Source organism: Pocillopora verrucosa, chromosome 9 (genome assembly GCF_036669915.1).
Source record: "Pocillopora verrucosa isolate sample1 chromosome 9, ASM3666991v2, whole genome shotgun sequence".
Classification (NCBI taxonomy): domain Eukaryota; kingdom Metazoa; phylum Cnidaria; class Anthozoa; order Scleractinia; family Pocilloporidae; genus Pocillopora; species Pocillopora verrucosa.
The window spans coordinates 6,397,645-6,424,551 of NC_089320.1; the positions used below are offsets into that span (position 1 = coordinate 6,397,645).

General features: G+C 38.8%; 2 protein-coding genes and 1 pseudogene across 4 annotated transcripts; 1 reads left to right on the forward strand and 2 right to left on the reverse strand.

Moving 5' to 3' along the window:
- Positions 1-1,105: 1,105 nt before the first annotated feature.
- Positions 1,106-2,647, reverse strand: LOC131786201 (uncharacterized; annotated as a pseudogene).
- A 3,127-nt stretch (positions 2,648-5,774) lies between these two features.
- LOC131785342 (adenosine receptor A1-like) lies at positions 5,775-7,914 on the forward strand. Its single transcript, XM_059102226.2, has one exon. The coding sequence runs from the start codon at positions 6,120-6,122 to the stop codon at positions 7,083-7,085; it is 966 nt and encodes a 321-aa protein (XP_058958209.2). The 5' UTR covers positions 5,775-6,119; the 3' UTR covers positions 7,086-7,914.
- A 461-nt stretch (positions 7,915-8,375) lies between these two features.
- On the reverse strand, positions 8,376-23,076 carry LOC131785350 (uncharacterized). Of its 3 annotated transcripts, none has more exons than XM_066172096.1 (9): positions 22,722-23,076; positions 20,859-20,919; positions 16,599-19,573; positions 14,015-16,279; positions 13,784-13,911; positions 13,226-13,346; positions 12,969-13,019; positions 12,511-12,593; positions 8,376-11,985 (listed from the first exon to the last, which is right to left on the reverse strand). In XM_066172096.1, the coding sequence occupies exons 3-9, from the start codon at positions 19,560-19,562 to the stop codon at positions 11,946-11,948; spliced, it is 5,652 nt and encodes a 1,883-aa protein (XP_066028193.1). In that variant the 5' UTR covers positions 19,563-19,573; positions 20,859-20,919; positions 22,722-23,076; the 3' UTR covers positions 8,376-11,945. The 3 variants fall into 3 exon arrangements, with proteins under 3 accessions (XP_066028193.1, XP_066028194.1, XP_066028195.1); XM_066172097.1 differs by lacking the exon at positions 22,722-23,076 and adding an exon at positions 21,122-21,169; XM_066172098.1 differs by lacking the exon at positions 12,969-13,019.
- Positions 23,077-26,907: the final 3,831 nt, after the last annotated feature.

The window sequence follows — 26,907 nt, forward strand, 5'->3', positions numbered from 1 at the left end:
GCTTTAGCATTATTATACCAGATCTGTCAGGTGAACGAGGGAGTTGATTACACGTCAGATCACATTCTATAGGTACATTGCATATTGCACCTTTGATTTTTCTCTGTTGTCTTTTAGGCGTGACCCCAATCTTCTCAAACACTATTCGTTGACCTTTTAGTATTTGTTCTATTTTTTCTAGTAAGGATAGTTCTGTGGTTGTTTCATCCACATACATTTTATTCACTTCAGCTTCACATGGTAATTTTCCTTTTAAGACCGTTTCATTGCAGGTGAACGAATGTCTTCATATGTCACAAGAGAAGACAATGCTTTACTTTTGTATCTTGATAATTGTAACAAACTGCTATATAGTTTAATTCCATTATGCATTGTCAGCCTATTCCTTTCATATTGTGGTAAGTTAATGCACGTAAACTCATTTCAACACATTGCCTGCATTTTGTCCAAATACAACAACATCCCCTGGACTATATGCATATCAAACTTTGTGTTTAATTTTTGGTAGACAAAAGCGCTGGATTACCTTCCTTTTATGGGAATTTTAATTGTTTGCAGCTTAGAGGCTCTATTGTTTCTAGAACAAAGGTTTGAAAGAACCGACGCTTAGCCAATTTCCGAGCGCGAGATTCAAAATATTCGTTGACTACCAGATGTTGACAATATCACAATTCTTGGGGTGGGGTAAGGGAAATGTCGCTCAGAACAAAGACAATTTTTACCGGGAGTACGGAAGGGAAACTTTGTTACATGAAGCGCGGACTGTAGAAGTTATTTCTTTTCTTCGCGCAAACCGGCGAATGTCAACGTTGAGAAGCACGCTTAAAGAGCTAGGGTTTGTATTTTTAGTTACAAATGGAAAAGCGCAAAACAACTACAAGCAAAACCCAGTAATCGGAAAAGAAACTCAAAAGTTAAGTAAAGTAATAAGCCTTTTTTTCTGGTCTGTTTAATGCTTCGCAATAGGCCAGCTTTTATTGTTTTACTGGGATCCACATGGTGCATACCAAGACCAGGGTTTTTTCTCTATATCATTATAGAGCTTGTTCTTTGTACAATCGCTTCTGTGAATTACACCCTTGTACTTACTGTATGGGAAATTACACTAAAAGAACCTTAAGTATTTGAGATATTTCTTTCCATGTTTATCTCTACTTGAATTGTAGACATATCTCATTGACGAGTTAAAGTTTCTTGTTCTAAAATTTGGTTTCCTTCTCATTTTTTGTACAAACCTAGCTCTTGTTTTATGCGTTATTTTCTTTCGTGTTGCATTATTTTAAATAAGATCATGGACTTTCGATGACTTTTGTACGATTTTACTCAAACGGCTCCGTACATAACTCTGCAGTTTTCTAATTTTCTTAGAGAGACGTTTTAACATCTTTACTGGTACTCTGCTTGGTTCACGATCATGTGTATAGCCATGGCATTCACACAAAACAGGAGCATAATTATAATATACATACTTTTCATGAAGAGATCTGAATTGTTGTACTCTTATTGACACCGTAACATCATTATTTTCTTGTACATTAGTCATGTTGACAACTTTCTCTAGTAGATCACAGTCATCAAGAGTATTTATCATGTCTTCTATTAAGCACATACAACTCAATGCGAAGAGCAAACCAACATTCACGAACGCTTGTACAATAATAATAGTGATAAATGTACGAGATATCAAATCGTACTTTACTAGTATTGAATCCAATAAAAACCCATAACAGAAACAGGATATTTAACGGAAGAGCTAAGCTTAGATATTTAACCTTACTATTTAAGTTGCCTCTGTTAGTATCCTTATCCAATTCGCATTCTTGATTTTTCAGCAAGTGAGGTGATCGTCTCAGTATCATAGTTGTTAATTAGGCTGTCACCGTTTTGCCAGTAATTTCGTAGTTTGAGCTCACATGTGGTATTAACTTTGTATATTTGGCTAGCTTTCAAGCTATAGAGTTCGTGGACCGGCCCATTCCGAAAACACTCGATATCATTTTGTATGTGAGATGAATATATAAGACAGGAATCTTTACAAAGCGGTTCTCACAAAACTCAGCATTCTGTAAATTATGTTGTTTAAGAACAGCGAGCACATGATAACACAAGTTGTCGCACTCTCATCCCCAGTTTCCGCGGTTTACGCAGGGAACGTCTGGGACCATGACCCCCTTTTGGCGACCAAGAACGGCTAGCACTTTACAACTCGGGCTTTCCTACGGAAGCCCGAGTAATAAGTCTTGTGGAGTTGATAAAAAGCCTGCCAGTTTACTAAAGGAGACTGCTAATGCATCTGCAGCTCCTCTGAGTATGTTTTTCAATCTTTCTGTCAAAAAGAGACGCCTGCCTAAATTATGGAAATCAGCTGACATTACACCTATTCATAAGGATGGTGAACGAGAGCCAGTTGAAAATTACAGAGGAGAGAGAAGTTGATGTAGTATTTATAGACTTTTCAAAAGCTTTTAACCTTGTTCGTCAGGATATCCTCTTAGCCAAGCTTTGCAAATATGGTGTCGACAGAAGCTAGCTCAATTGGTTTAGAGGTTATCTAACAGAGGGTCAACAGCGTGTAGTGGTGAAGAAGAGGCTTCTGATCCATTAACCGTGACCTCTGGTGTTCCACGAGGTGCCTTATTGGGACCATTTTTCTTCATAGTATATATTAATGATTTAGCGGGGGATAATTAGTAAGGACAGTTCAATTGGTCTGTAAGCTGACGACAATAAAGTGGCGGATCTAGGGGAGGGGCCCAGGGAGCTCGGGCCTTCCTTTATTTGAAAAAAGAAAATCGCAGAAGGAAGAAAGCTGACAGGGCAAAGGACAAAAAACCGGCTTTCCCTCCCCTTTTGCTCAAGGTCTGGATCTACCACTGAGGCTTATCAATACCCAAGAAGACCTGACTGCTTTTCAAAGTGACACAGATAAAATAGCAGAATGGTGTAATATGAATAAGATGACAATGCGAATAACTAGGGAAGAGTCACCTTTAATTGGGGAAAATAATATGGAAGGTCAACCTTTGGAAAGTGTTAGTGTGTATAAAGATTTAGGATTGTTTACTACTTGTGATCTTTCATGGAACCAACATGTGGATAAAATAACTAAGGCTAATAGGGTTTTAGGGCTGTTCAAAAGGACTTGTAGAGACTTAAATGACATTGATACTATGAAAACACTTTACTACTATACTCTTGTGAGACCTTTATTATAATATTCATGCAAAACTTGACACCCACATACTAATTGCAACATTGATAAACTAGAGGCTGTCCAGCGAAGAGCCACCAGACGGATCACTAAGTCTGATGATCATTATGATACAAGATTATCTAAGTTAAAATTGCTTTCATTATCTAGAAGGAGGTTCATAAGAGATGTTACAGTTTTTTCAATGTAATTAATAAGTGGACATTATAGTATAGCTATTTCAAACAAGCTCCTATTTTGTAAGGACAGAAATATAAATTGTAACTTGAGAAAAAATGACACACAAGACCTTGCTCCGAATTTTAGAAGAACTAATGGTTTTAAATGTAGCTTTTTTAGCCAAGTTCTTTATAAACAGGGTAGTTTACCTAATAATAATTGAGAATCAAATACAGTATTGTAGCCTTTAAAGGAACGTTTTAATTTTATTTTTATATTTCTATGTACTTTTATTACATGGTGCGTCACTGCTTTTGGTTGTCTTCTTTGTTGTAGTGATAATTTACTTAAGTTTATTGTCTATTTGCAATCTATTTGAGTGAATCTGTAATAAAACTAGACATTACACCACTCTTCTATTTCTAGTCCTAATGTTACTTTTAGCCCTGCGATTTTCTCGACGAACGTAGAAAGCGAAGTTAGCAAAACAGACGAAATTTTATTGTCTATACTCTATGTATACACTGTGCACTGTTCGATCGAGAGGTAGCAATGTTCTAATTTGATGGTAAACCATTTTGTACAACTATTGTTTACTACGATCGTGATTTCTCCTCAAGAAACTTTCATCGAAGATGGAGTGAGGCTGAGCCATGTTTAAGTGAACAAGCATATCGTCAATGATGTTAATGAGATTTCCATAGCTTAGCCCTATAGCCCTTCCAAACTGCGTTTCTTCTTCTGGTTGATGTAGGCACCAGCATTGGAGAGCGGGCTACGAATAATTTGACGAACAATTGAAGAACCGGCTCGGTTTTGGCTCGGTTCATGTTGACTTCCCGGTTAATTAGACTTTCATATTTAAACGGGGAAGTCCCGCGGATGTTTTTGTGGGTATAACAGAGCGGAAGACCTACTTATTCAAGGGGATCAGCTTTCATTAAATATTTTGTAGGATTCCTTTTTCGCTTATGTTTTGTGATCTCTTTTATAGAAAGATAAAGTTTAACAGAAGACACACTTTAAGACTTCACTTCATTTTGACGTCACGGATTTTTCGGTAATTTCTCTGCAACGGTGAATTCGAATTAATTCGTGCAAGGCATGCATTTTCTCGCGTTTACTGCCGCTCGGTTAATCACTGTTCTTCAAATTCGACCCAATGGATTTCACTTCCTAGACTCAACCATACTGAAGGTTCTAAAAACATTTTGTCCCATTTCCCTCTCAGAGGCGGCGGCCAGACACGATAAGCACTCTTTTAATCATTCTCAACAAGTTTATCGGTACACAGTGATGTTAGCAGTACAATTTATTCAGAGTCCACAGTGGAACCTGACAACAATCATGTTTTTCAGTCTTTGAGTCTTGCACTATTGTTTTTACATATTTTTTCTCTCGAAAGCCAAAAAGAAGATAAACTTAAACCCTTAGAACATCAAAAATGATACTTTGAATTGGTAGGATGACTGTCTGAAAAAATTATATACATAAACTATAACCAGAAAACTGATTTATACATATATATTCCAATGTCTAAACTTCTATATCAAGCATTTTGCAAAAATGAGTGTAAAGGTTTGAAGGGCAAATAATTATGTGAACTTCATGAACCTAGGGAATGAAGGCGAACATTCTGAGAGTGCCACCTCACATTAAATCTTGTGCCGACAAAAGATCGATTTGAAACACTTCTAATATTTGAAACTGCAATTGAAGAACAAATTCAATTGACTAAAAGTACCACTAGCTGCACTTCAAACAAAGATGCTTTTGTGGGCATAGCAAAGCGGAAGACCTACTTCTGCAATGGAACCAGCTTTCATTTAATGTTTTGTAGGATTATTTTTTCGCTTATGTTTTGTGATCTCTTTTACCAAAAGATAAAGTTTAACAGAAGACGCACTTTGAGAACAACCAGTCCAATTCGACCGGTTTTAATTGGTTTTGAAGTTTTCATCACTCAGAAAACTTGCGATAACCTCCAAACAATCTCAGAGGTTTGTTAGCTCAGTTGGTAGAGCTTTGCACCGGTATCGCAAAGGTCATGATTTTTTTAAAGCCTTATTTCAACTACTAGTTCAGCAATGTTCATAACTACGAGGTTCGATTCTATATTCGTTTCTTCAACCGTAGTGCACACATGATTTTCATATGTTGAAAGCCATAAATCTCAGAGGTCTTGACAGATTAGGCAGATCCATAGTGCCAGCAGTCTTTTACGTCTGTCTGTCTTTCTGTCTTTCCGGTGGTAAAGTTTCATTTTCCGCTTTTGTGATCTAAGGGTTAACAGAAGACATACTTTTAGAAACCACAATATCCTGTTGTCGTATGACGTTAATCCATCGTCATTGACGCCAGGAGGTCCCGTCCCATCGGTTTACGGTTTCAGGGGGCGAGATAATCTCCTGGGGTTGCGCAAGTTGTTTGCGAACCTATATGAGCCAAGATCTCGCATTTGATTTTTGAAGGAATACAACCACTTTGAGCAAATTAATAGGGTATGGAGATTTGACCGATTTTCGTCAGATTTCACCAAAACATTCCAGGAATAATGACAAACGAAGGTGTGTCGGGAAATTTTGATATTTGAAACTGATAGCACCCTTTGAATTCCATTTGAACGAACGAAACGGCTCATGAAAACCACAAGCAATTAGTATACATTGAATTTCCGCATTTAACGTCAGTTGTCGCTTGTCGCTGAATAGAAAGGTCCTCTAGCTTTTCGTCCGCTACTTTGGTAAGGATGACTGCCAGCCTTAATCAAGGCAATGAAGACTTCAAGTCCCATGTCTTTATTATCAACGGAGGCATACTACTCTTTTTCGCGTTGTTGATATCGATCTCCAATGGCATCCTCCTGTTCATAATCTACAAAGACCCGCTGAGGAAATTTCGCAACGCCACCGCAGTTCTTGTGGTCTCTCTGGGCATAACAGACTTTCTAACGGGATGTGTAACCGCCGTGGACGTTGGAATAGCACATATTCTGGAAGGAATGGAAGTGGGAAAAGTTATGCTTCAGGCCAAGATCGTTTCGCAGATAACCGTTCGCGCGAGTGTTTGTATCATGATCATTTTTGCGGTTGAACGGTTCATAGCTATTGCCTTCCCGTACGTTTATCGTAACTCCCTGACCATCCCAAAAACCATCCTCTGTTGTGTGCTGTGTTGGATGTTAGCCATTGTTACAAGCTGTCTGGAGCTGGTAGTGGAGCGAGATTTGTACGATGTTGTGTTTCTTTACCTCATTTTTGTCCTACCACTTCTCACGATTATTTTCACATACTTGGCTGCTTATTTTATAGTGCAATATCGACATGGAAGACTCTACAAAAAAGAAAAAATATCCAGGCGATCGGCTGAGATGCAGAAGCAACTGATGACGACTGCCTGTCTGATAATTCTTGTCTTCTTCGTTTCTCTCGTTCCGTTTTGGTTATTCACCACCATCCGGCGTTACTGCAAAGAGTGTGTTCATCAAAAATGGTGCATTGCAGGTTATCGACTGTCCATCCCGATTCTGTACAGTAACTCTGCCCTAAACCCGTTGTTGTATGCCTGGAGAATGCGGCCATACCGTCAAAGCTTTCAAGCCTTATTTCTCAGAAAACAAAATAGTTTAAGGGGAACAAGTCAAAACGAATTCCCTCCAGACGAAGGCAACGAAACTATACTGGTCGATGAATTTTACGAAGAGACTAAATTATAGATAAAACTTTAAGGAGGAAATTTATAATATAAATTATATATAATCACTGTTCACCAAAGATAAAATATGTTCATTTTTATGGACAAATTTCTGCCTTTCCATAAAGTCAACACAAAGAAAGCTCCTACTCACTGTAGAAAAACTCATCACAAATACCGGTCACCTGAATATGTTTTGTGTTATTGTAGAATTCTGCTATGATGCATGTCATTTAGCAATTTCAGGTAGAACCTACGCTAATAACTTTGCAGAATACACAGCGCTCTGTGTCCAATCGTCGGTTGCAAAGGTTATCGATATATTTGTTGGCACCACAACCTTTTCGCTTGAGTAGCGTTATCAATGCTTTGTAATCAAGAGTAACTGTCACAAAAAAAGACAAGAAGATAATATCAAGTTTAAGTTTAAATAGCTATACCACAGATCTCAAATGGTAGACTTTATATTAAACACCACTTTCCTAGATATTTTTTAACACTGCCAAGCATAAAATAGATTCAATAATACTATAACATGGCTAGACATGTAACATAAAAACATTGCAAAAAAATAATAATAATAAGGTAAAAAAAGTATAAAGAGTCAAGATTGGAAGACATAAATAACCTGTAAATTTAACTTTAAAGCATCTTCCATCAACCGCTATTCCCGTTTTCTTGATGGCATCCTTCTGGCGATTTATATCTTTTATTAGAGCCTCCACATTTTCCCTATAGAGCAAAAAATGTGACATTGTAAAATTTCTAGTTTTCCTTGTCTTTTAGGCATGAGATGACTTGCTCAAAAATTAATTAATTAATTAAAATTAATAATCACAACAAAATATAAGACAGCAAATACACTTTTTCCAATCTTAATAAAAATATAATCGTTATGACTTACGCCGGTTCGTCCTAACTTGCAAATGCTAAGTAACGTTTGCCAGGCTTGGTCCGGGATCCTCGACTGCAGTTTGAAATACAGCGGGGTCCAGTCTGGTACTGTGAGAGATTGCAAAAACTGAGGGCCACTGTATCCCAGCATTGTTTCCAACGCTTGCAGCGGGCTGCTGCTGTTAATTCTAATTTTCTAAGCGATGTCACTGAGCATTCGCCCCACCTCAGGACTGTGGACCTGACTTGCGCCTACATCAGCGAGGTGGACCTGAAATCTGTCGCAAACATCGCTGATCGATGTCCACGCATCCTTGGTGACCTTCTCATCCTTCTCCTTAATTTTGTTTAACTCTGATGTTTGTCTAACTTGACTGATTTTTTTTATTTCTTCTAATAGGGATTCTAGCTGACTCTGCGCTTGATGAGCTCAGCTTTTAGTCGATCATTTTTAATTCCGATAGCTGCGGAGGTATCATGAGCATCTTTCAGCTCCTCACGAAAGTCCTCACTTGGTCGAGTCCTGCTAGCCTTAGTTCTGATTTAAAGTGAATTTATTTTATCGATCAACCAACGATATTTCGCCAATTCTCCTTCTTTGAATTTCTACCGGAGGATGGCAGAAACAACTCCAAATAGAGAGGCGATGGCCACTGCTTTGTTCTGAACATATCGGCCATCCAAGCTCCCACCATTTTTCAAATCCGATAGCTGGACCGTAAAAAACTCGCTTGGAAAATGTGCCACTAACGGGCAACTTGAAAAAAATTTGCTGACCCTTAAGTCACATACCTTGAAACTTAAGATAAACCATTGCCTTGCCTCATATGTAGAAGGAGAGTGCAGCAATTTAACCCTTCGAAGTTCGAAGGGATGCATAAGTGCACTCGACCGTGGGAAACTAAACTTTCCCGCTTTTGCCTAAGCGTATTAACATCAAATCCAATCTCGAAATGTCAATAGGCCGATCCAGCCCCTTAAAAAAAACATGCAGGAATAGAGATATTGTACAAAATAAAGCAATTACTCAGATTACTGTAAGCAGACATAGTTTGATGCTACTCTGGTTTACAGATTTAATGAATGTAACCGAAGAAGTTACAATTCATAGACCCAACGTTCCGACACTCCTGTCTAGTGCCTTCATTAGGGGTGATCTAAACGCTGCAACAAGAGGTCCTTTTATACGATCACTAATTAGCTGCCTTTTTTCTGACGAGGTGTTAATTGGCGTCAGGAAGTAAGCCTTTGTTTGTGTCGAACACCTACAAAAATTGACAAAAATTTTAAGTTTATGCTTCTTTTAATAACGCAAGAAAACGGCCAACTTTCCCGGAATATCGACCGAATGCTTTCGGTTGAGAAAAACCAACTCCCTCTTTCCGTGAAATGTTATTCATAACTATTTAAACTGATTTTTTTTTACATGTATTGTGCTTGGCCTAATTTTCGAGTGTTTTCCAGGGAGACTTCATATTAATTTTAGTTACCATTGTTTTCCTAGTTTTTTCACTTCATTGAAGGATACGAGGCCTTACGGTTAAAAAAGAAAAAAGAAGGGAATGAAGAACGAAATCGAAAGTTTTCAGAAATGGTTACCGAAGTAATTCTCATCGACTTTACAGTAATAACCTATTTCTCATCCTTACGTCGCCTTTAGCCCTCCGCTTTGCACCACCAGCGAAGAATTCGAATTTAGCGAGACAACTTTCGAATTCAGCGAGACTACGCGGTATTAGTAATTCCCGAGGAGTTTTCGGTCTCACTCTTTAGATTGCTTCAAAAGTTTTCGAAAAGTCGCACACTTTCTTTTTACTTACTTTCTTACTTTTTAACTTACTTACGTGCTTATTTGCTTGCTTATTTACTAACATATTTACTTACGGAGATAATAGCGTAATGGTTACGGTTTTATAACAGGCCAGTCACCACAAATAATAAACATCTAAAATCGCATGATTTTCACCCCAACATAAACCAACAAGCCTGACATTTTCAGCAATGCACCGCAATTTCTTTGTTTGCACGGTTTAAGCAACCAGAAAAAGTTTCCCCAAAAAAATTATATTGACATCAGAAAATAAAGAAATATATAACTCTCAATGAGTTGTTGCAGTATTGTACACCCTCTAATCTGGAAATCTCTTGTTGTTTATTAATTTTTTTTTTGGATAAGTACATGAGTAAAGTTTTCTTTCTCTGATTCGATCACAAGCATGGGGCAAAGAAAAACGCCAAGTCATGAAGAGTCGAAACTGAGACCTTCGCGCCCTGATGCTCTGCAACTGAGCCACAGAGACTCCAAGGTGAGCTAAGTCACTACTTTATACTGCTAGGATCAACCATGTCGATGAATCTTCAGCTGGGTAGTAAAATGAGGAAAGATGTTTTTCGCCTCCAGTGTTACGAGAGTGGACGAAGAAACAAAATTGGACCCAACATCTTTCTTACAATATTAAATCACACGAAGCTTTCGACACTGTTGCTCCTAGCAGACTGCGGGATGTGTGTCACATATAAGCTCAGTAACAGCCTGACTAAGCTGACTGTAAGCCAAGTGATAGAGCGTCTGAGCGTGGCCTGAACCGAAGATTTATCTCATGAGCTTCTCAATTTCTATTTCTTAACTCTCAGAGCCAGTTTGGAGCTTCGGATGATTTCGATATAAATTTTGAGGAGTTTATGGTACCCCTTTACAAGCATGGCTTCATGCCCACAATACTATTTCTATTTTACGACGACCACGTGACTAAAAGGTTCAATTCAAGAATACGGTGGAACTCGTAAATTTATTTGAGATTACAGCTTTTTAAAAAAAAATTTTGAACAAGGAACTAACTAAAAGCATGCGGTATTCTTCATAAAGCTAACTTATAGGATCATTTGTTACTCAATTTTGTGCCATATAGAATGATTCAATTCAGCAACCAACCCAAAATAAGCGATGAACTCACGCTGAATTTCTCATCGTTTCTCATAGACGCGAAGTTGTTCAATTTTGAATGCAAAATTTTACGTTCTAGTTTGCAAATTTAGTCTTTTTGATTGCTCAGGAGCCCATTTACTGAAAGTTCCGGTAGTCATTGGTCCGAAAATGCCGTTTCTCAGATATCAATAGCTTTGAAATTCAAACTATAAAAAATTTATGAAAACGAAACAGAACGGGCTGGGTTTTGAGCGAATGCCCGCTATACTACTCCTTAGATTAAGATCTCAGAACATGACCCGCGAAGTTGCCAAAATTTGCGAGGAAAGAGCCCCTTGGGATAAATCGAGTCATTTTAGAATTTATGCAGTGTTGTATAGTAATACGTTTAGAATAATCGACGATATTAGTTCTGTTTTGTTCTTGTTTGTTTGCTTTTTTTTTTCGCCAGAGTATCTTTCATTACCGAAGCAACTCAATATCCTGGATACATATACCTAAGGAAATCTTAAGCCAGGCTTTCTATACGCGAAATTTGAGATCAGCATCGACGACTTATTTAACTTGCCTCTCTAAATTCTGGGTTGTCGGTGAAAAAACTCAATATTTTACAAGTAGCGATAACGTTTTGATAGTTTGATTCTGGAGACCTACATATCACCTGCACTTCACACACCTAAACCTAATACATTTGTTCGAATTCTAAATGTCACACTTATGTAAAAACGTACCGATCAATGAAACTAAAAAAGATAGTACAATATATATTTTAAACTTGGGGCAAGATACGATTGTGTAGTCTGATCGTCTGGGCGTGAGAAGTTCTGAGTAGGTAGTGCCTTCTTACCAGGACAATCAGACAACTCCATTGAATTTAAGTACTAAAGCTGTTATAGAATTTATGCTAAAAGGTCAACAAACTCTGAACACCTAAAAATTATCTAGAAGAAATTAAAAAAAAACATCCTTTCAACTCCATTCACAGAGTCCTCTCTATTTCATCAACGAGGCGAGAAGAGAAGGGCCTGGGATGGACGTTGTCATTCACTCGTTGCCATTCGTCTAACTGTATAGAGGATGACGACAAATTGGGCAGCTACGACTGCAAATGTAAAGGAAATATTTCGGGCGAATGGAACTTAAACTTGTTTGAATTAAACGCGAGAACATTCAAGTCGATATCACCGTAAAATCACGGGTAAAACTATAAGAGACTGCAAAACTCCCAATCGACCCAGCATTGCTGTGGATTCAGAACTGTTCCAAGGCTGCATGCAAAGAGAGCTTTTCTCTCGAGTGTCGTTAGACCAAAACCCAGCTACTCACAACAGCCAGTCAGAAGCTAACATCACAAATCAATGAAAGATTCAGTTGAAACAAAGACAAGTTCCTTGAAAGGAAAGAAGACGCTAAAAACAATGCTTGATTTTGACGCTCCAGTTCACGCAGCTAGAAGTCGAGAGATGAACAGAGGCAGGCAACAGCCCCCTTCAGCCTCTGCCACAACTCCACCTACAAATCCGATTCAGAATTTTAACAAGATACCGTCAAATGGAAGAGAGCACTAACGCTCTCTTCGTTATGTTAGTTAATTCATAACAAATCATGACTTTGTAAGCATACTTACACGCCATTCTGAATCATTGCAATGGCACACTCTCTATGAACCTTGTGTGAGCATGGCAAGATTTGACAACCGCTGAATGCGTCCTTCAAATAAATGTTCCAAACGTTCATTAAGTAAACGTATTTGCAGGTATTATCCATCAATTTAACTTTTACAATCATTTCTTTTTTGAACAATTCTATTAAAACGCTTTCTTTTGTCTTAAGAACATTGCTGAGAAAAAATAAAATGCTCTCTTAGTATGTTGCTAGATTTGTCGCTCAAACATTGCATTTACCAGATTTCACCTTCATTGTCGATAATAAGGCTATAATTACAGCAGAAGGAAAAAAGCTGTTGGCCAATATTTCCTCTTGTAGAGCCGATTTTGTGTGCCGTGTCTTTAGACAATTTTTTTGAAATCTATACTCTTACACTAGCAAAAAGGAAAACGTTCCATGACACGAAGAGACATTTACCTTATTGGAATCCATATTTAACGGCAGTGAAAAGTGTGCAGTTGCTTCATACTAATCGGGCATAAACAACAAATAACGTGATACTTCACAACGACATGAGAACACAAAATGTTAATCATACAGTACAACCGATGACAAAATCCACAGACACTGACAGTCATTTAACAAGTAGACGCGACAAACGAGAAAAGATGTGAAACGAACAAGACAGAGAAATCCCCTTGCAGCAACATTTAGTACGAAGAGTAGGTCATTACCTCCAAACAGATGCAGCACTCATCATGTCCTGAATTTTCTCGACAAGAATGTCTTCCTTCTAGCCGTTTGTCCAGACAGACGTTACACACATCACAGTGGAAGGAGCGGTCTTTGAAAATGCTGAAACGAAAACAGGAACATTACTTCGCAGGTAAATACTCGAGCAAAACTTAACATGACTCGTAAAGAAAATAAATTTCTAATGCAAAGTAAAAACCCTACATTTCTACTCGATTCGATCTAATGAAAGGAAACCTGATGCCAATGAGGAAACAAAAACTCATATTCAGTCGAGCTCAATTTTTTTATTACGATTTCGCAAAGACGGATTAGAAAACACTGGAAGTGGTAAATTTCATGTTCGTATCGATCAAGGCGTCTATCTTTCTTACTTAGCGTTGCTCTCGCCCTGAAGCTGGCGCCAGAATTTTCTTTCCATTCATACGGTAAGACTTGGTATCGAAGTAGGCCAATTACTTCCTTACTTTTGGGAAAGCAGGAATATCATGAAACAAACAAAAAAGAAGGAATTTCGTCATGAATATCGTTTCACCTACCGGCAGATACCACATTTTGTGCAGTGATATGGATTTTTGTCTGTGCCCGTGAAGTGTTTACACATAGAGCAGAAATACGCCGAGAGCTTTGTTTTACATCTAGCACAGGTTTGGGCGTCCTGGTTGATCTTAAAAAAGAAGAAAGCATTAAAAGCAATTCACATATAGTCTAAATGTTACTTGTCCATTTCCACACTTATGAAATTTCAAATAAATGATATGTCTAAATACCTCTTGTTGATGGTTACAAACCGAGAACTCAACATAACACGCCTCTCTTGCTTTGGAATTATCATTTGAACACCCAGAGTTGTTATGACAACGATGACAGGGAAAGAACTTTCCACAGCATGGGAACTTGACACGGCAGAGCCGCTTATAATGTTCACAGAGCCATTGTCGACCCTCAGCACCAGCTGATGTTTGCGTAGGTGTTTCCCTTCCACCGCTCTTCGGGTTACTGACTTCCTCTCTGTCATTCCTACATTCCGTTTGTCTTGTTTCACTTGCCTCCCTTTCTCTTCCTTTACGTGCTTGTTGTTCTTTCCTGGCCCGCTCTTCTTTTTTCCTTCGCTCTTTTTCCTTCATTGCCTTTTTCTTTACTTGTCTTTTTTTCAAGGTTTTTTCGACAAAGGAACAAGTTTCGGCCACTTGTAGCTCTAGGTCAGCTAACGAATCACAATTTGAGAGAGACGGTGGCCCTTGGCAAGCAGTGTCCTGATCTGCAAGTATTCTTGTTTCCCATGTCAGATTTCTGTTCGTGGCTGCTCGTGGTAGAGTGGAGATTTCCATTTCAGGGGAGACAAGGCCTTGTGTAATTGAAGTGGTATTAGATAAACTTGCAGGATTTCCATTCATTAATTTAAAATCATACTTTCTCTCCTGTTTTACTTCAGGATCAGAACGTTGATCCTCGACTTTTCTTTGTTCTGGTAGAAGGGGTGTTTGCGCCAACGGCGTGTAACCATTCATTAAAGCATGCGGAGATATCACTACAATTCGCCGTTCATCGCAGGAAAGCGTTTTGAGATGCTCCGATCCGTTGCAGGGAAGAGAGAGTAGAGGACGAACAGGCACTTGTAGATCCCAGCCGACCGCAGGGTTAGGATCGAAGGAGCCGTAAGGGTTTGGACCTTGTGCGTGAGCAGATACATTTGAACTTTCAGACTGAAACGATGGGGCTTGAAAGGAGTACGTAGCTCGATAGTCTTGCTCATTAGTTAAACAAGGTGACCCTTGATTCCCTGACAAGGTGTTGGAAGACCCTCCAATGGCGTTTTCCCTCGTATTCCCCATGTCATCGATAGGAGTGGTAATGCAACTGTCATCTGAGTGACGAGCAAGGAAGCAAGGCCTTATACCAAAGAAGTTTGATTCTTTTTTATCTATGGTGTTTCGCATATCATCTTGTGGTCTAACCTTCTCAGGCTTTGCGTCCTTGTCGTTCCAGTAAGTAACCGATTCGCGATTCTCGTAACTTCGGCCCCTGTTAGAGAAAAATGGAACTTTTCCTCCACCCTTTAAGCCTGTAAATTCCCCAGGCCTTGTGTTGTGACTTCTTCCAGATAGATACTCTTGATTCTTGTTTTTCATCTCTTGAGAAACTTTCAGTGACTTCGAATCGACTTTACATTCCCTATTCCTTCGGTTTTCATCCGTGGCATCATTGCACGAACTGGTTGAGGCAGCGGCACCACCATGACGTTCTACCTGGTCTGTAATTCGTGGAAGGTTGTCAGTCACACCGCCTTCCCTTTGAAAAGGTGGTTCAGTAGATCCCATCGAGGAATAACAGGGAAGACAATGTTGGATTGCAGAACTTTCACACGAAACATTTTTCATTGCACCATCAACTTCATCATCCATAGAATTCCCTAGCCAATCATCGGTTTGAATACACTTCTCAAGGTTTTCTTTACTCTTGCGTAATTTTCCATCCGTCTGAACCCTCAAAGTTAATGGCAGAACGAGTGGTGGTTGATTTGTCTGTCCTTCCTCTACATCGTTGCTACTATAGTTGAACTCTGAATTTGCAAGATTTGGAACTTCTCTTCCGCGTTTCTCCAATTCTAAACCATACGAATAGACGGAATACACCAAGGATTTAACTTTCTCTTCTGGCTCTGACCTTGACCTTCTGGAGACCTCATCAGTACCTTCTTCACCGGAGGATGATGATGATGATGAAGATGATGATGATGATGATGATGATGATGAAGGTGATGATGACGAAGATAATGATGACGATGACGATGGAGGTAATGATGGTGATAAACTTACTTTACTGGATGATGATGTGGGCTCCACTAGATTTTCAGAGTCATAAGAGTCACTGACCTCTGTTTGAGTACTAAGATCAGATGTTGAGGGAATACTCAAGGAATCTGTTTGTGTCGATGATTCCGACAGGAACGACTGTCTGGAAGGTAAGGTTGGAAGAGAAGAAATAGGGCTTGGACGTTCTGCTTTAAGCTGCATTTCTAGCGGCTGGTGTTCCTAAAAACAGAACGAGTCAAAAACTATAACAATAGCCAAAAATTAACCTCTAATCCTGCTATGAGGTATGAGGCAAAAAGAAGCTGTTCTTAATTGAAAGACAACCAAATTTTAGATTCTTAAATTTAATACATAAATCAATGAGGTTAGCAGAAAAAAAACATTCTCACCCTGACTTTGTCATATTTTTTACTTTGTTATATTGGTAAGCTGGATTTTACATTTAAGAGATGAATCGTTGCATAACAAGGATTCGTCATCATGGTTGAAAAACAAGTTTCATGCCTACAGTGATGAATGCTGCATTCAAAACACTTACTCTCATTGAAATGTCCCTAGCGTTTCCAGTCAGTTGTGACGCAGTACACCAGGCATCATCACTTTTTGTCTCGAAATGAATGCCAAAACTACGAGCACATTTTTCCATTTTGTCAGCGATCACCGTCTCAATAGGAGAACAATTGCATGGTGGAACTTCTTCTCGGACAATCTCAACTTTTCTACGGCTTTGAGAATAGTGAATCAAGTGGGTTTTCACTTTGATGGTGTCTTCATGGCACCGAATTACTATTTGCCTTATGAGTGGGCCTTGGATGTTCAACACGAGCTGGCTGTCTTTGACTACCACGTTCACAACCTCACCAAGCTCGCCTTCATAAGTTAAAATTTGCTTTAAAAGCTTTCCGAATAGAAAATTCGCGATTATTTTGTCTTGGAAGATAAATGATAGGCTTCCTTCATGAGTGTTTTCTGTGTTGACGAGAACCGGAGTTTGCGTTTCAGATCCTGAACCATCCTTAGCTGCCGATAGTACGAGTGGCAAAAGGGAAAAATCACCAGAAATCGAAGAAAGAGTGCTTTCCGCAGAGGCTAAGAGTTCCAATTCTAGGAAGTACTGTGCTGTCAATTCTATGCTCTGAGGGCTGCATAAGATCAAGTGAGGCAGACTGTCTTCTACTGCATTTATACTCCACGCATTTATTTCATTTAGTGCTGAAATATCAACTCCACGAGATATTGGACACTCCACAAGAAATCTGCGAGATCCTTTCCACTGATTACTATCAGTTTTGAGTGCCAAAGCTTTGAAAATTTGCCTCGATTTCCTTTCTCCAAAGTTTTCATCTTCACGTAAAGTTGTTGTAAGCTCCTTGCTTTGAGAGTAACAGGGAGTATCTGCATCGTTTACGTCAGTGACTTTTCGATTGTTCATCACCCCAAGAGGCGTCAACAAAATCAGGTCATGCATAACTTCTTTGCCAAGACATTGTATGTTTGAACTAAAAAACGCAAACCGAAGCTCTTCAACGAGAAATACATGAGTTACCTGAGGTGACTGTTGGTTTGACAGGAAAGACAATAGACTATGCACATCAGCTATCATCTCGTACATTTCCATTTCTACAAACGTCCGAAGGATTACGGCCAGAGCAACCATCAAGTTTGTATTTTCGTCAAAAAATATAATTTTGCTCTCCGGTTCATCAAATCTCTTCGCTTTGTCCTCAATGAAGCTCTTCAACCGTCCGAACTCTTTTCTTAATCTCTCTTGAATTTTCAGAAAAGTTTGACACTTCTTAGATTTTAGATGACACACAAGGAAAATCACTTTCAGTAAAATGACTTCAGAACAATCCAAATGATCATAAAACATACTTGCATATGTAAACGAGAGAAAGAGAAAAGCGACACTTTGATCCACTCCAACGTTAAACAAACAAAGACCAGCTTTCAACCAGTTAAAGCTCAGCTTTGCATAGAAGTCCTTGGAGATGGAGGAATCCACAAAATCATCACTTTCTGAGAGTGCTCCTGGACGATCCCCAAGATCACTCGGTTGATGCTGGTTGAGAACCCTGGTTATATCTATGCCAAACTCAGAAACCAGAGTTTCAAGTTTTAGTTGTTCTTCATGATCGACATCAGGAGATGGTGTTCTTTCGCTTTGTGAAGACAATTCAATGAATTTTGGCTTCAATTGGCACTCAAGTGAAACTTGGCAAATCCTTTCCACATTTTCCAGAACTGTCTGACTGTGCGTTAAGGATTTTTCTTCATGTCCACCGAGCCATTCTAGCCTCGCAAGACCTGCATTGCATTTGAGAACATCGGGGTGAATAGCACCAAAAGCTCCGGTGAAAATCTCTAATGCATCGGTAAAACATTGCCTCGAACGAGCGAAGTTTTCCAAGTGGAGGAAGACAAGTCCTTGCTTTGACAGAAAAGAAGCAACTGTTGGGTGATCTGCACCACATCTTTCACGAACAACCGGTACAAGATAGGAGAAATAGCTACTGACAAGGTCAAGATTACCTTGATAAAGGTGAATGTCGGCCACAGTCTCCACAGTTGTGACTGAGAAGTCTAACGAAAAGTTTGTACTAACATCAACAAGTTCCTTCAGCCCTTGCAAGGTCGAAATCTTAGAATCAATAAATGTCGTGGTCCCACTAGAAGCTTGAAGCATCAAACAAAGTAAACGGATTTTTAACAAAATGAAGGTTAACAAACCCTTGTTTAGGTGTAATTTTGTTTCACAAAATGCTTTTAAGTTCTCGAGCTCGTCCAAAGCTTTTCTAAGATTTCTGCTCTCCAAAGAGGTTACGGCCTCATTGTAATCAACAACTGCAGTGATTCTTGGTTGTATGGCAAAGCGGTTTACATTAGAAAGGAAATCGTTTTGTAATTGCATGTCAGTTACATAACTTCTTTGAGCCTGACGCACTAGTCGTAAGTTGTTTGCTATTGTTAATATTTTCTCCTCGAAAGTGACACACTCTTTTCCTGTTTTGAGTACTCTAAATATCGCAAGAGCTCTTTGAAGACTAACTTTTGCGTTTTGAAAACTTCCTTTGATAATATACACGCAACCTAAGTTGTTAAGGGCAACTCCAAGGCTAATAATTGATTCTTCGTCTTTATCATTCTCAATGTACACTTTTAACTGCTCAAATACTTTCTCAGCTATATCAACGCAAATCGTGATTAAAGCAACAGCACCAACTACATTGGCAAAGCAGACAAAGAAGTTGTTCTTAACGAACGTCTGGGGCAACAAAATTACTCCATTTCGAAGACTCCACGCCACATTCTCTATCGATATTTTCTCTGCCTTGTTTACTATCTCTATCTCCTGTAAAGTGGGTTTGGATAACTCACTTGGCAACAAGTCTTGGAAATACTGGTGAGTTTTTTGTAATGACTCTTTCCCTTGAACTAAGTCCCCCTGTTGCAGATAGCTAACCGTTAATCTGAGGAATTCAGTTCTGTCTGGAGGATCCATTTTCCTTGTTTCTAGGATAAAGAAAACAGCTGGTTTATTTGAAGAAAGTTCCTTTGGCTTAAATGACGGTTATGGTGATATTGATGGTTGTAAAGTTTATCTACAAATCACTTTGCTCCCCCATAATATAACATTTATTCTTATTTAAAACAGGTGGACAAAAAAGAAAACATAAAGTTAACCGACCCTTGAAAGAGTCCTCTATGTTTTTTCCTTTCTATGTATTAAGGGACTAGTCGTTGGGGAATTAGTCGTTAAAAACAGTGTATAAAGGGGGACTTAAGAAAATTGCTTGTCAATCAACCAACCAACCCCTCCCCTCCCCCTTCGTGATGAATATTGACAAGTCCTAAACGCCCCTTCCACAAATTTACATTACATTTCGCGTGAATTTTTGTCAAGTTTCCCCCCCCCCCCCCCGTTAAATGAAAAAAGAAAGAAAAAAGTGAAGGCCTGAAGGAGAAATACTTTTCTGTTGAAGCCGCCAGGAAAACGATAGGTGTTAATAAAGAGTTAAAGTTGACTGAAATCGTATTTGGCGAACAAACACAAGGATAAGTTTTTTCGTCCGATCCCGTCCATGATTAGACCCCCACTCGGTTGTTACGTGATGTTAGTCGCGAGCCCGTCAGTTATGGAAGTAAAATGGATAGGTTGTTACGTGACGTTGGTAGAGAGTGCGTTGGTCATGGAAGCGAAATGGATATAGCTGTCTGGGGCAACACTATTATCCTTATGTTCATAACGTCACCCCATGTCTTCCAACTATCCTGAATTTGTTTACATTTGGATCAGTTGATAGGATATAGCCTACAAACAACAGAAACCGAGCGAAAAGCTTCAAGATGCTCTTATTTGAGAAGGAAAGAGAACCCTTTACAGAATACTATACAATTTAAGAAGACTAGCTCTGTGACTCCTATTTGGATCGGACGCCATTAAGCGATTTACTGATGATGTTTATAATTAATCAAGTCACTGAGGCCTATCAATGGGAAGTGGATCGTGAACAGTTATTATGCAAATCGATCATTTTATAATTCAGTCTACACGTCGCAATATAGTATATGATTATGTGAACTTGTTGATCTTTCGACAGAGTATGAATTGAAAATTTAGTCACCACACCGCAAGGTTCACAAGCGGACATAAAATTGAAGACGATCACTCGCTTGTGAAACACTTAAGTGAATCTTCTCATAACATGTTTCAATCACGGAAACATAAGCAGAATTACGAGTCAGAAAAAATTAACACTATAGCTAACGTCTGTTATAAATTCCAAACGGTTATTACCTCGTTCGTCCGTTTTCTCAGAACATATCAGCAGCTTCTGGCCCAGAGCAGTTACATCTCACTAATTAAGAAAGATCGCACATACAAAGTTTGTTAACATGTCAACAGCACATATTCCATTCTAAACTCAAGGGTAAATTGGCGCCAAATGCGTCACACTCCTATACATGTAAGCATGTATTTGAAGATGTGCTTTGTGAAGTATCAACGCTACAAATTTTACAAATACAGAGCTTAATTTAAAAGTCATCATTGATATCTACCATAGAAGAATCATCAGGGTAGAAGTGGCCATTGTACAACGTGTTGGCGCCAAACCTCCAATGTATTAAAACGAGGTGACGATTTTCGCGCCTAAAGTTGAAATTTATCCCGTGATGTACTAAAAATAGTAACCTACAGTACTCTTAAGTTGTTGACATTTCCCAGGCATCCAGCCAAATGCTGTGATTTCTATTCAACAGAGAGGCATTTGTAATTGTAGTAAACTGACTATCCGATGGCATCGTGCACTTTGACGGGTTGCGCGACAGAGAGTTGAAAACGAGTGACTGTTCTACGAGAGTTTTCAGTGAAGCTCCGCTGCTTGTTCTCATAGTTACAGCGCCAGAGTAGAGGTGGAATTAAAGTGAATAAATAACTAGGTAAACAAGCTACGAAAGTTCGAAAGTAGCTGAATAAAGTCAGCGGCTTTTCGGAAGCTTTCGCAGCAATCTGACGAAGTGAGTTCATAAGCAATTAAATCGAGGTTTTTTTAATCGATTTCACCTCCTGAAGTAAACCCCAGTTCTGTGTAACAAAAGACCAACTTTTTATTCCGAACTTCAACACACGATTGTTCCCCCGAGCAGGACACGTGAACTCTTTTACACAAAGTATTGCTATAACATGTAGCATATGTAAACAATACGACTGTAAAATAAAAAGAACGAACACACAGCTACGTCACCTTCAGCACGCGAATGAGATTTAAATAAACTGCTTTACTCCGATCCGTTTTTATCCAGCATCGTTGCATTGATGGAGGTGACACTACGAAACACTACGATTGCCAACGATCAGATGTGAAAAGAGAACAATAAACGCTCGTTTTGGCTGACTGAAAAAAGTTGCATTCGGAATTTAGTTACACACAGGATATTGTTGTTTCATTTTCTCAGAATCGAAACGAATCTATTTTACCTTCAGCAGCTACCTTAACTAAGGTAACTTTCCGGGAGCTTTCCAGAAATCTTAACGAAATGAGACCGTCGGATTTTACCGTTACATCGCGAGTTACAATAATTATGAATGGTAATATTAGATTGGAAACAACATTTCGGGAAAAAAAGATTTTGAATTTAGCAAGTTATCTAGTCTTCCTTTGCCAATGCTGAGAATAAATCACGCTTTCTATACTCTCTCAGATCTCGCACCTGAACTTAGTGTCGGCTGGGATGAAGCTTTTTGCCGGCTGATAAACTCAAACCACAGTGATCGGTTTTTTTTGTCAGCATTTGGTAAGGGTAGCATTTCCCGAAAAGGTCCGTGCGATTTGAGAGACAATTATCTAAGCGTGAGAGGCCTCTTGTCGGAAAACCCAGCATCACCGATTCCAGTCTGTCAATTCTTCTAATCGATCGATGTTCAGTTTATTCAAATCGCCGCCGTATACAACAACAGTTTGCGGGTGTTCATCCAATTTATATCAACAATGTTGGTTATATGGCTCATTGAATCTACTTCCGCGTATTTGCGTTTAGGTAGGTGATACGTTCCGCACACTAAAAACTGGTGTCCCGTTGGGAGACGCAAGTTTATGCATATAGCTTCATACAAGGTTGAGCGATAATCATTAAAGATAGAACAATTTGCGATGTTTACTTTGGCGTCCGGTTGTGCTGGTTTGAGGTGCTTTTCCATTACCACACACACAGCTATATCATTCTGTCACATATCAGCCTCGAGTGCAACAACGGCTCTAACTTTGTTCTTGGTTTTAGTCAGGCTACAAATGTTAATAAATATGCATTTGGGCACCGCAAAAACAGAATGATTGGCCGATGGCTTTGGCTCGCGGGGTACAGGTGTTAGACATCTCCACGTAATAGGCACCTTCAAGTCACCCATTTGACGACAGCGATGGCTTACAACAGCTTCGATACCTTGACAACGCTTAATTATCCATAAGGGTTCAGAGATGTGATGATAGTCTTTGACTGTTCTTCTGCCATTTTTATGTCCGCCTCTGTATTCTTCATCGAAGATGATGCAATTCTAGGCTGGGTTCATGTTGACGTCACGATTAATTAGAAATTCATATTACAGCGGGGAAGCCCCGCGGATGTTTCTACAGAGCGGAAGATCTTTTTCTCGATTGTATTAGCTTTCATTAAAATTTTGTAGGATTCCTTTTCGCTCATGTTTTGTGATCTCTTTTATCAAGAAATAAAGTTCTACAGAAGACAAACTTTGAGAAAAACCAGTCTACTTCGAAGTCATTATTTCTCCGAAAACTTGCGATAAACCTCCGAACAACCACAGAGGTCTCGAAATATTGACAGATCGATAGTGCCAGCTTTCTTTACGTAACCTCTCGTATGTCTGTCTAGAGGTAAACGAGTAGAAAGCATCCGAGCGAACTAAGTTTTTAAAAAGGCGCTCTCTTTATCTGAGACAATTAATTTTACAAATACACTCTCTCCAGGAGACGCTCTCTAAAAATAGAATCTATGTTGACGAGAGATTTGCTGTTAAAATTAACTTTGCATATTCAAGGACTGAGAAATTTTGGCTTACTAGAGAAGCTAACCTTCACGCTATAAATGTTTAACTTGACCGTCGTAAGGAGAAGCATATACACACATACGTGCCTCCTTTTTCCGCTTAGGATTTCGCGTGGCGGGGCTCTGTAAGTTTTGCTTGGTTTATTTTCACGGTACATTTATCGCCTCTTTAGAGAGACGGTAAATATATTAATTCATTAAGAAATTTGTGTTAGCTGTCATTTGTTATATATAAAATGTGCCTGAGCCATATACATACAAAATTGGAGTTATCTTCCAGGTCTATTGAAAAATTGTTGATGGTGAAAGAGATAATTACATGGCCATGTGTATGAGTTAAATTTTTTGATAGGTTGTAAACAGTCATTTCTTTCTGGTAAGACATTGAACAAATGGACGATCTCTTTTCGCTCAAAAGAAAGAATAACTGATTTAAACAACAAGGATGAAACATGTTGTCAGCCGGACTTCAGACTTCCATATCGATATCGATTTGATAACAGAACCAAAACATTATTAGCCTGAAGAAGTTTTGAACACAGTAATGCTGTATGTGTCTGTTGAAGGCTTATATGTAACAACTGTCCTAAATGTAATAAAGTCCTAAATGTAATACCACTTGGTCCTAAATGTAACAAGCCTCCAATGCAATCGTCTCAACTCCGCCAGTGCATTACGTTTATGTTTCATATAAGGCCGAAAACAGTCACACGAGTGAGATATGATGAACATTAAAATGCTTGTTTATGTTGAAGACTGTAAATGATGTTCCGATCCCCAAAAACTCACGCAAAAATGTATGCCTTGTTTTCTCTGAGATGCATGTGAGTAAAACTAATCGTGTGAAGCGTTTTTTTTAATGGTATACTAATTGGTTTAAAGAATTAAAAAGAAACAAGGTTTGCTCAACGCACTGATCTCCTTAACGATCAGACATTAGATAAAAACAGCAAGACCCGACAAAAGATTTGCCCAGCGACGTTGTATTGATTGGTTGAACTGACTGTGAAAAAATTCTGAGTTCAAATAGCAAGGAAGTTTTGATGATAATGAAAATAGTAATAGGTGCAGATCCGACTGAAACCATTTCACGAGCCTGTGAAATATTCCGGCAGTTTTCTTTGAGATCAATGTAATACGCTAATGCTTGCATTTGTGAGATTTATTGTTTTAGCTGTTATGGCTATAGCATTACTAACACTATAGGATAGGTCTGTGGCCTATAAAGATCGTGAAAACTTGAAAACTCTGCAGGGAACAGGAAACCCTCTGTTTCAGCAGATGACGTCTATGAATTTTACACATCAATTTTATTCAGTGTCAAATGATTTTAATGAAGCATTTGACTTAATTTTTAAGAATGACTATCGAGGTGTATTCAATTTGAACCTGGGTTTTTAACCCTCTATGGCGTCACTCCACCACGGTAATCAATTCATGTACCATATGACTATAAGTGGAAACTGTTGAGCTTCCTTTTTTCATATATTTATTTATCTATTCATTCATTGAGCATTCGAATTCGTCTCGGTCTATAAAAACGCAATGAAACCGATAAATGATACTTCACTTTTATGATATGTGAGTGCGTGCTTTGAATTTTTGTACTTTTGACTAATAGATATGTTTGATACAATCCATAATCTCCCAAGATTTTCAGTTTCGGTTTCCGAGGTTTCGCCGTATCATTCTTTTCGTTGCTTCATTCTGCTCAGTATAAGAAGGTAAATGTCTTAATATCCGGGCTAGAAATTTTCCCGAATGAATACTCAAGCTTGAGTGAAAACTCGGGAAGAAACATATTTTGCTCAACACAGTAACTGAGTTCAATTTTCCATACAGAAATGTCTTTTACACAAAAATAACCACTGAAATTACAGCTGGATACCCCTGCTAAGAATATAAAAGTTGTAGTAGCCGGTTCAATCTGGTTCCTGAGATAATATGAAAATTGTTTAGAACTAATTTCCTAACACTCGTAGTTCAGTTGACTATTTCTTTTACTCTTTCTTTTAATACGCAAGTTATTACAACGGGGACTAGCTCTGATCTCTCTTGGAAAGTGTGGGTCACCGCTTATAAAGGTGACACTTACGGAGCTGTCAATCTCTAACCTTCGTCATACTTTTACACTTAACTAGCGAATCACGCTAAACTATGCAGAGCGGAGTTCGCATACTAAGTAGATACCTTCGCGATGTTTACGCTTTACGAAATGTCTTTCAAACATCTCTTGGTCTCACGGTCAATTTCGGGTAAAACAAAAACAAGATTGACAATGTAAAAATTATAATAAACTTACTAACAGAATTAAAATCATACTTGAAAAAATATCTTAAGAGAAAATAGTCCTCGAAGGCTGTTGCATAACAGCGGAATAAAAAAAATCTGGAGAAGAAAGGGCGTACCCAAGGTACCGCCCCTAAAAGAGCTACGTGCTAGCCGCCTAAGTTATCTAATTACAAATTCAGTGCGGAAGATGAAAAGTACTGCATGTTTACACCTAAAGTCATCTCTAAGTAAAAGAGGTGTCGAGCGTGCCAAATTACACCGATAAGACCGCCGAAAGGAATAAGAAATGATCAACTGGCTTATTATAATTTTTACTGAGTGGCTTGTGCTAATATATTTTTCCATTTATTTTCACGTTCACATAAGTCAAAAATCACCTATAATGAAAATTCTTGCTAGATGCCAATTTTTTCCTTTAACAACATGACCTTTTTGAGCTGTGCTTAAACTAGTTTTTCCGGTTGTCCGCCGGTCGTGATAGATTTAGCCGCATTGATTTTCTGGCAGTTCGCCGAAACTCACATTCCTTATTTGCAGATGAAGGTATTCTTTTCACATGTTATGACTGGGGTCTGTTAAGCGCTGATGGCATCTGCCAACTTGTTTTAAGATACCAACGGAAAACTCTTTTAAATCAAGTTTTAATGCACCGTATCAAATTGTGTGACTCTGGAAAAGCGGAAATTGTGATGTTAGCAAATAAGCCTACCCAAAGCATAAAATCTACTCGAAGACATTAGTACGTAATTTGATGAGTTCGACTTCTCAAGGCTACAGGTTACTTACCGGATTTTAATACGGTCTTGTTATTGCACGTACGCTGGACCTACGGGATCTCGTCAATATCGAAGTTCCTGAGTTGGAAGAATAATCATACCATCATGTACATGTGACTTTCACTCTCGGAAGCAGATTCCAAAACCTTTCCTGCGGTCAATGTACAAAGACTAACTCAGAGGACTATTACTGCATTATATAAGCTAACTGCAACG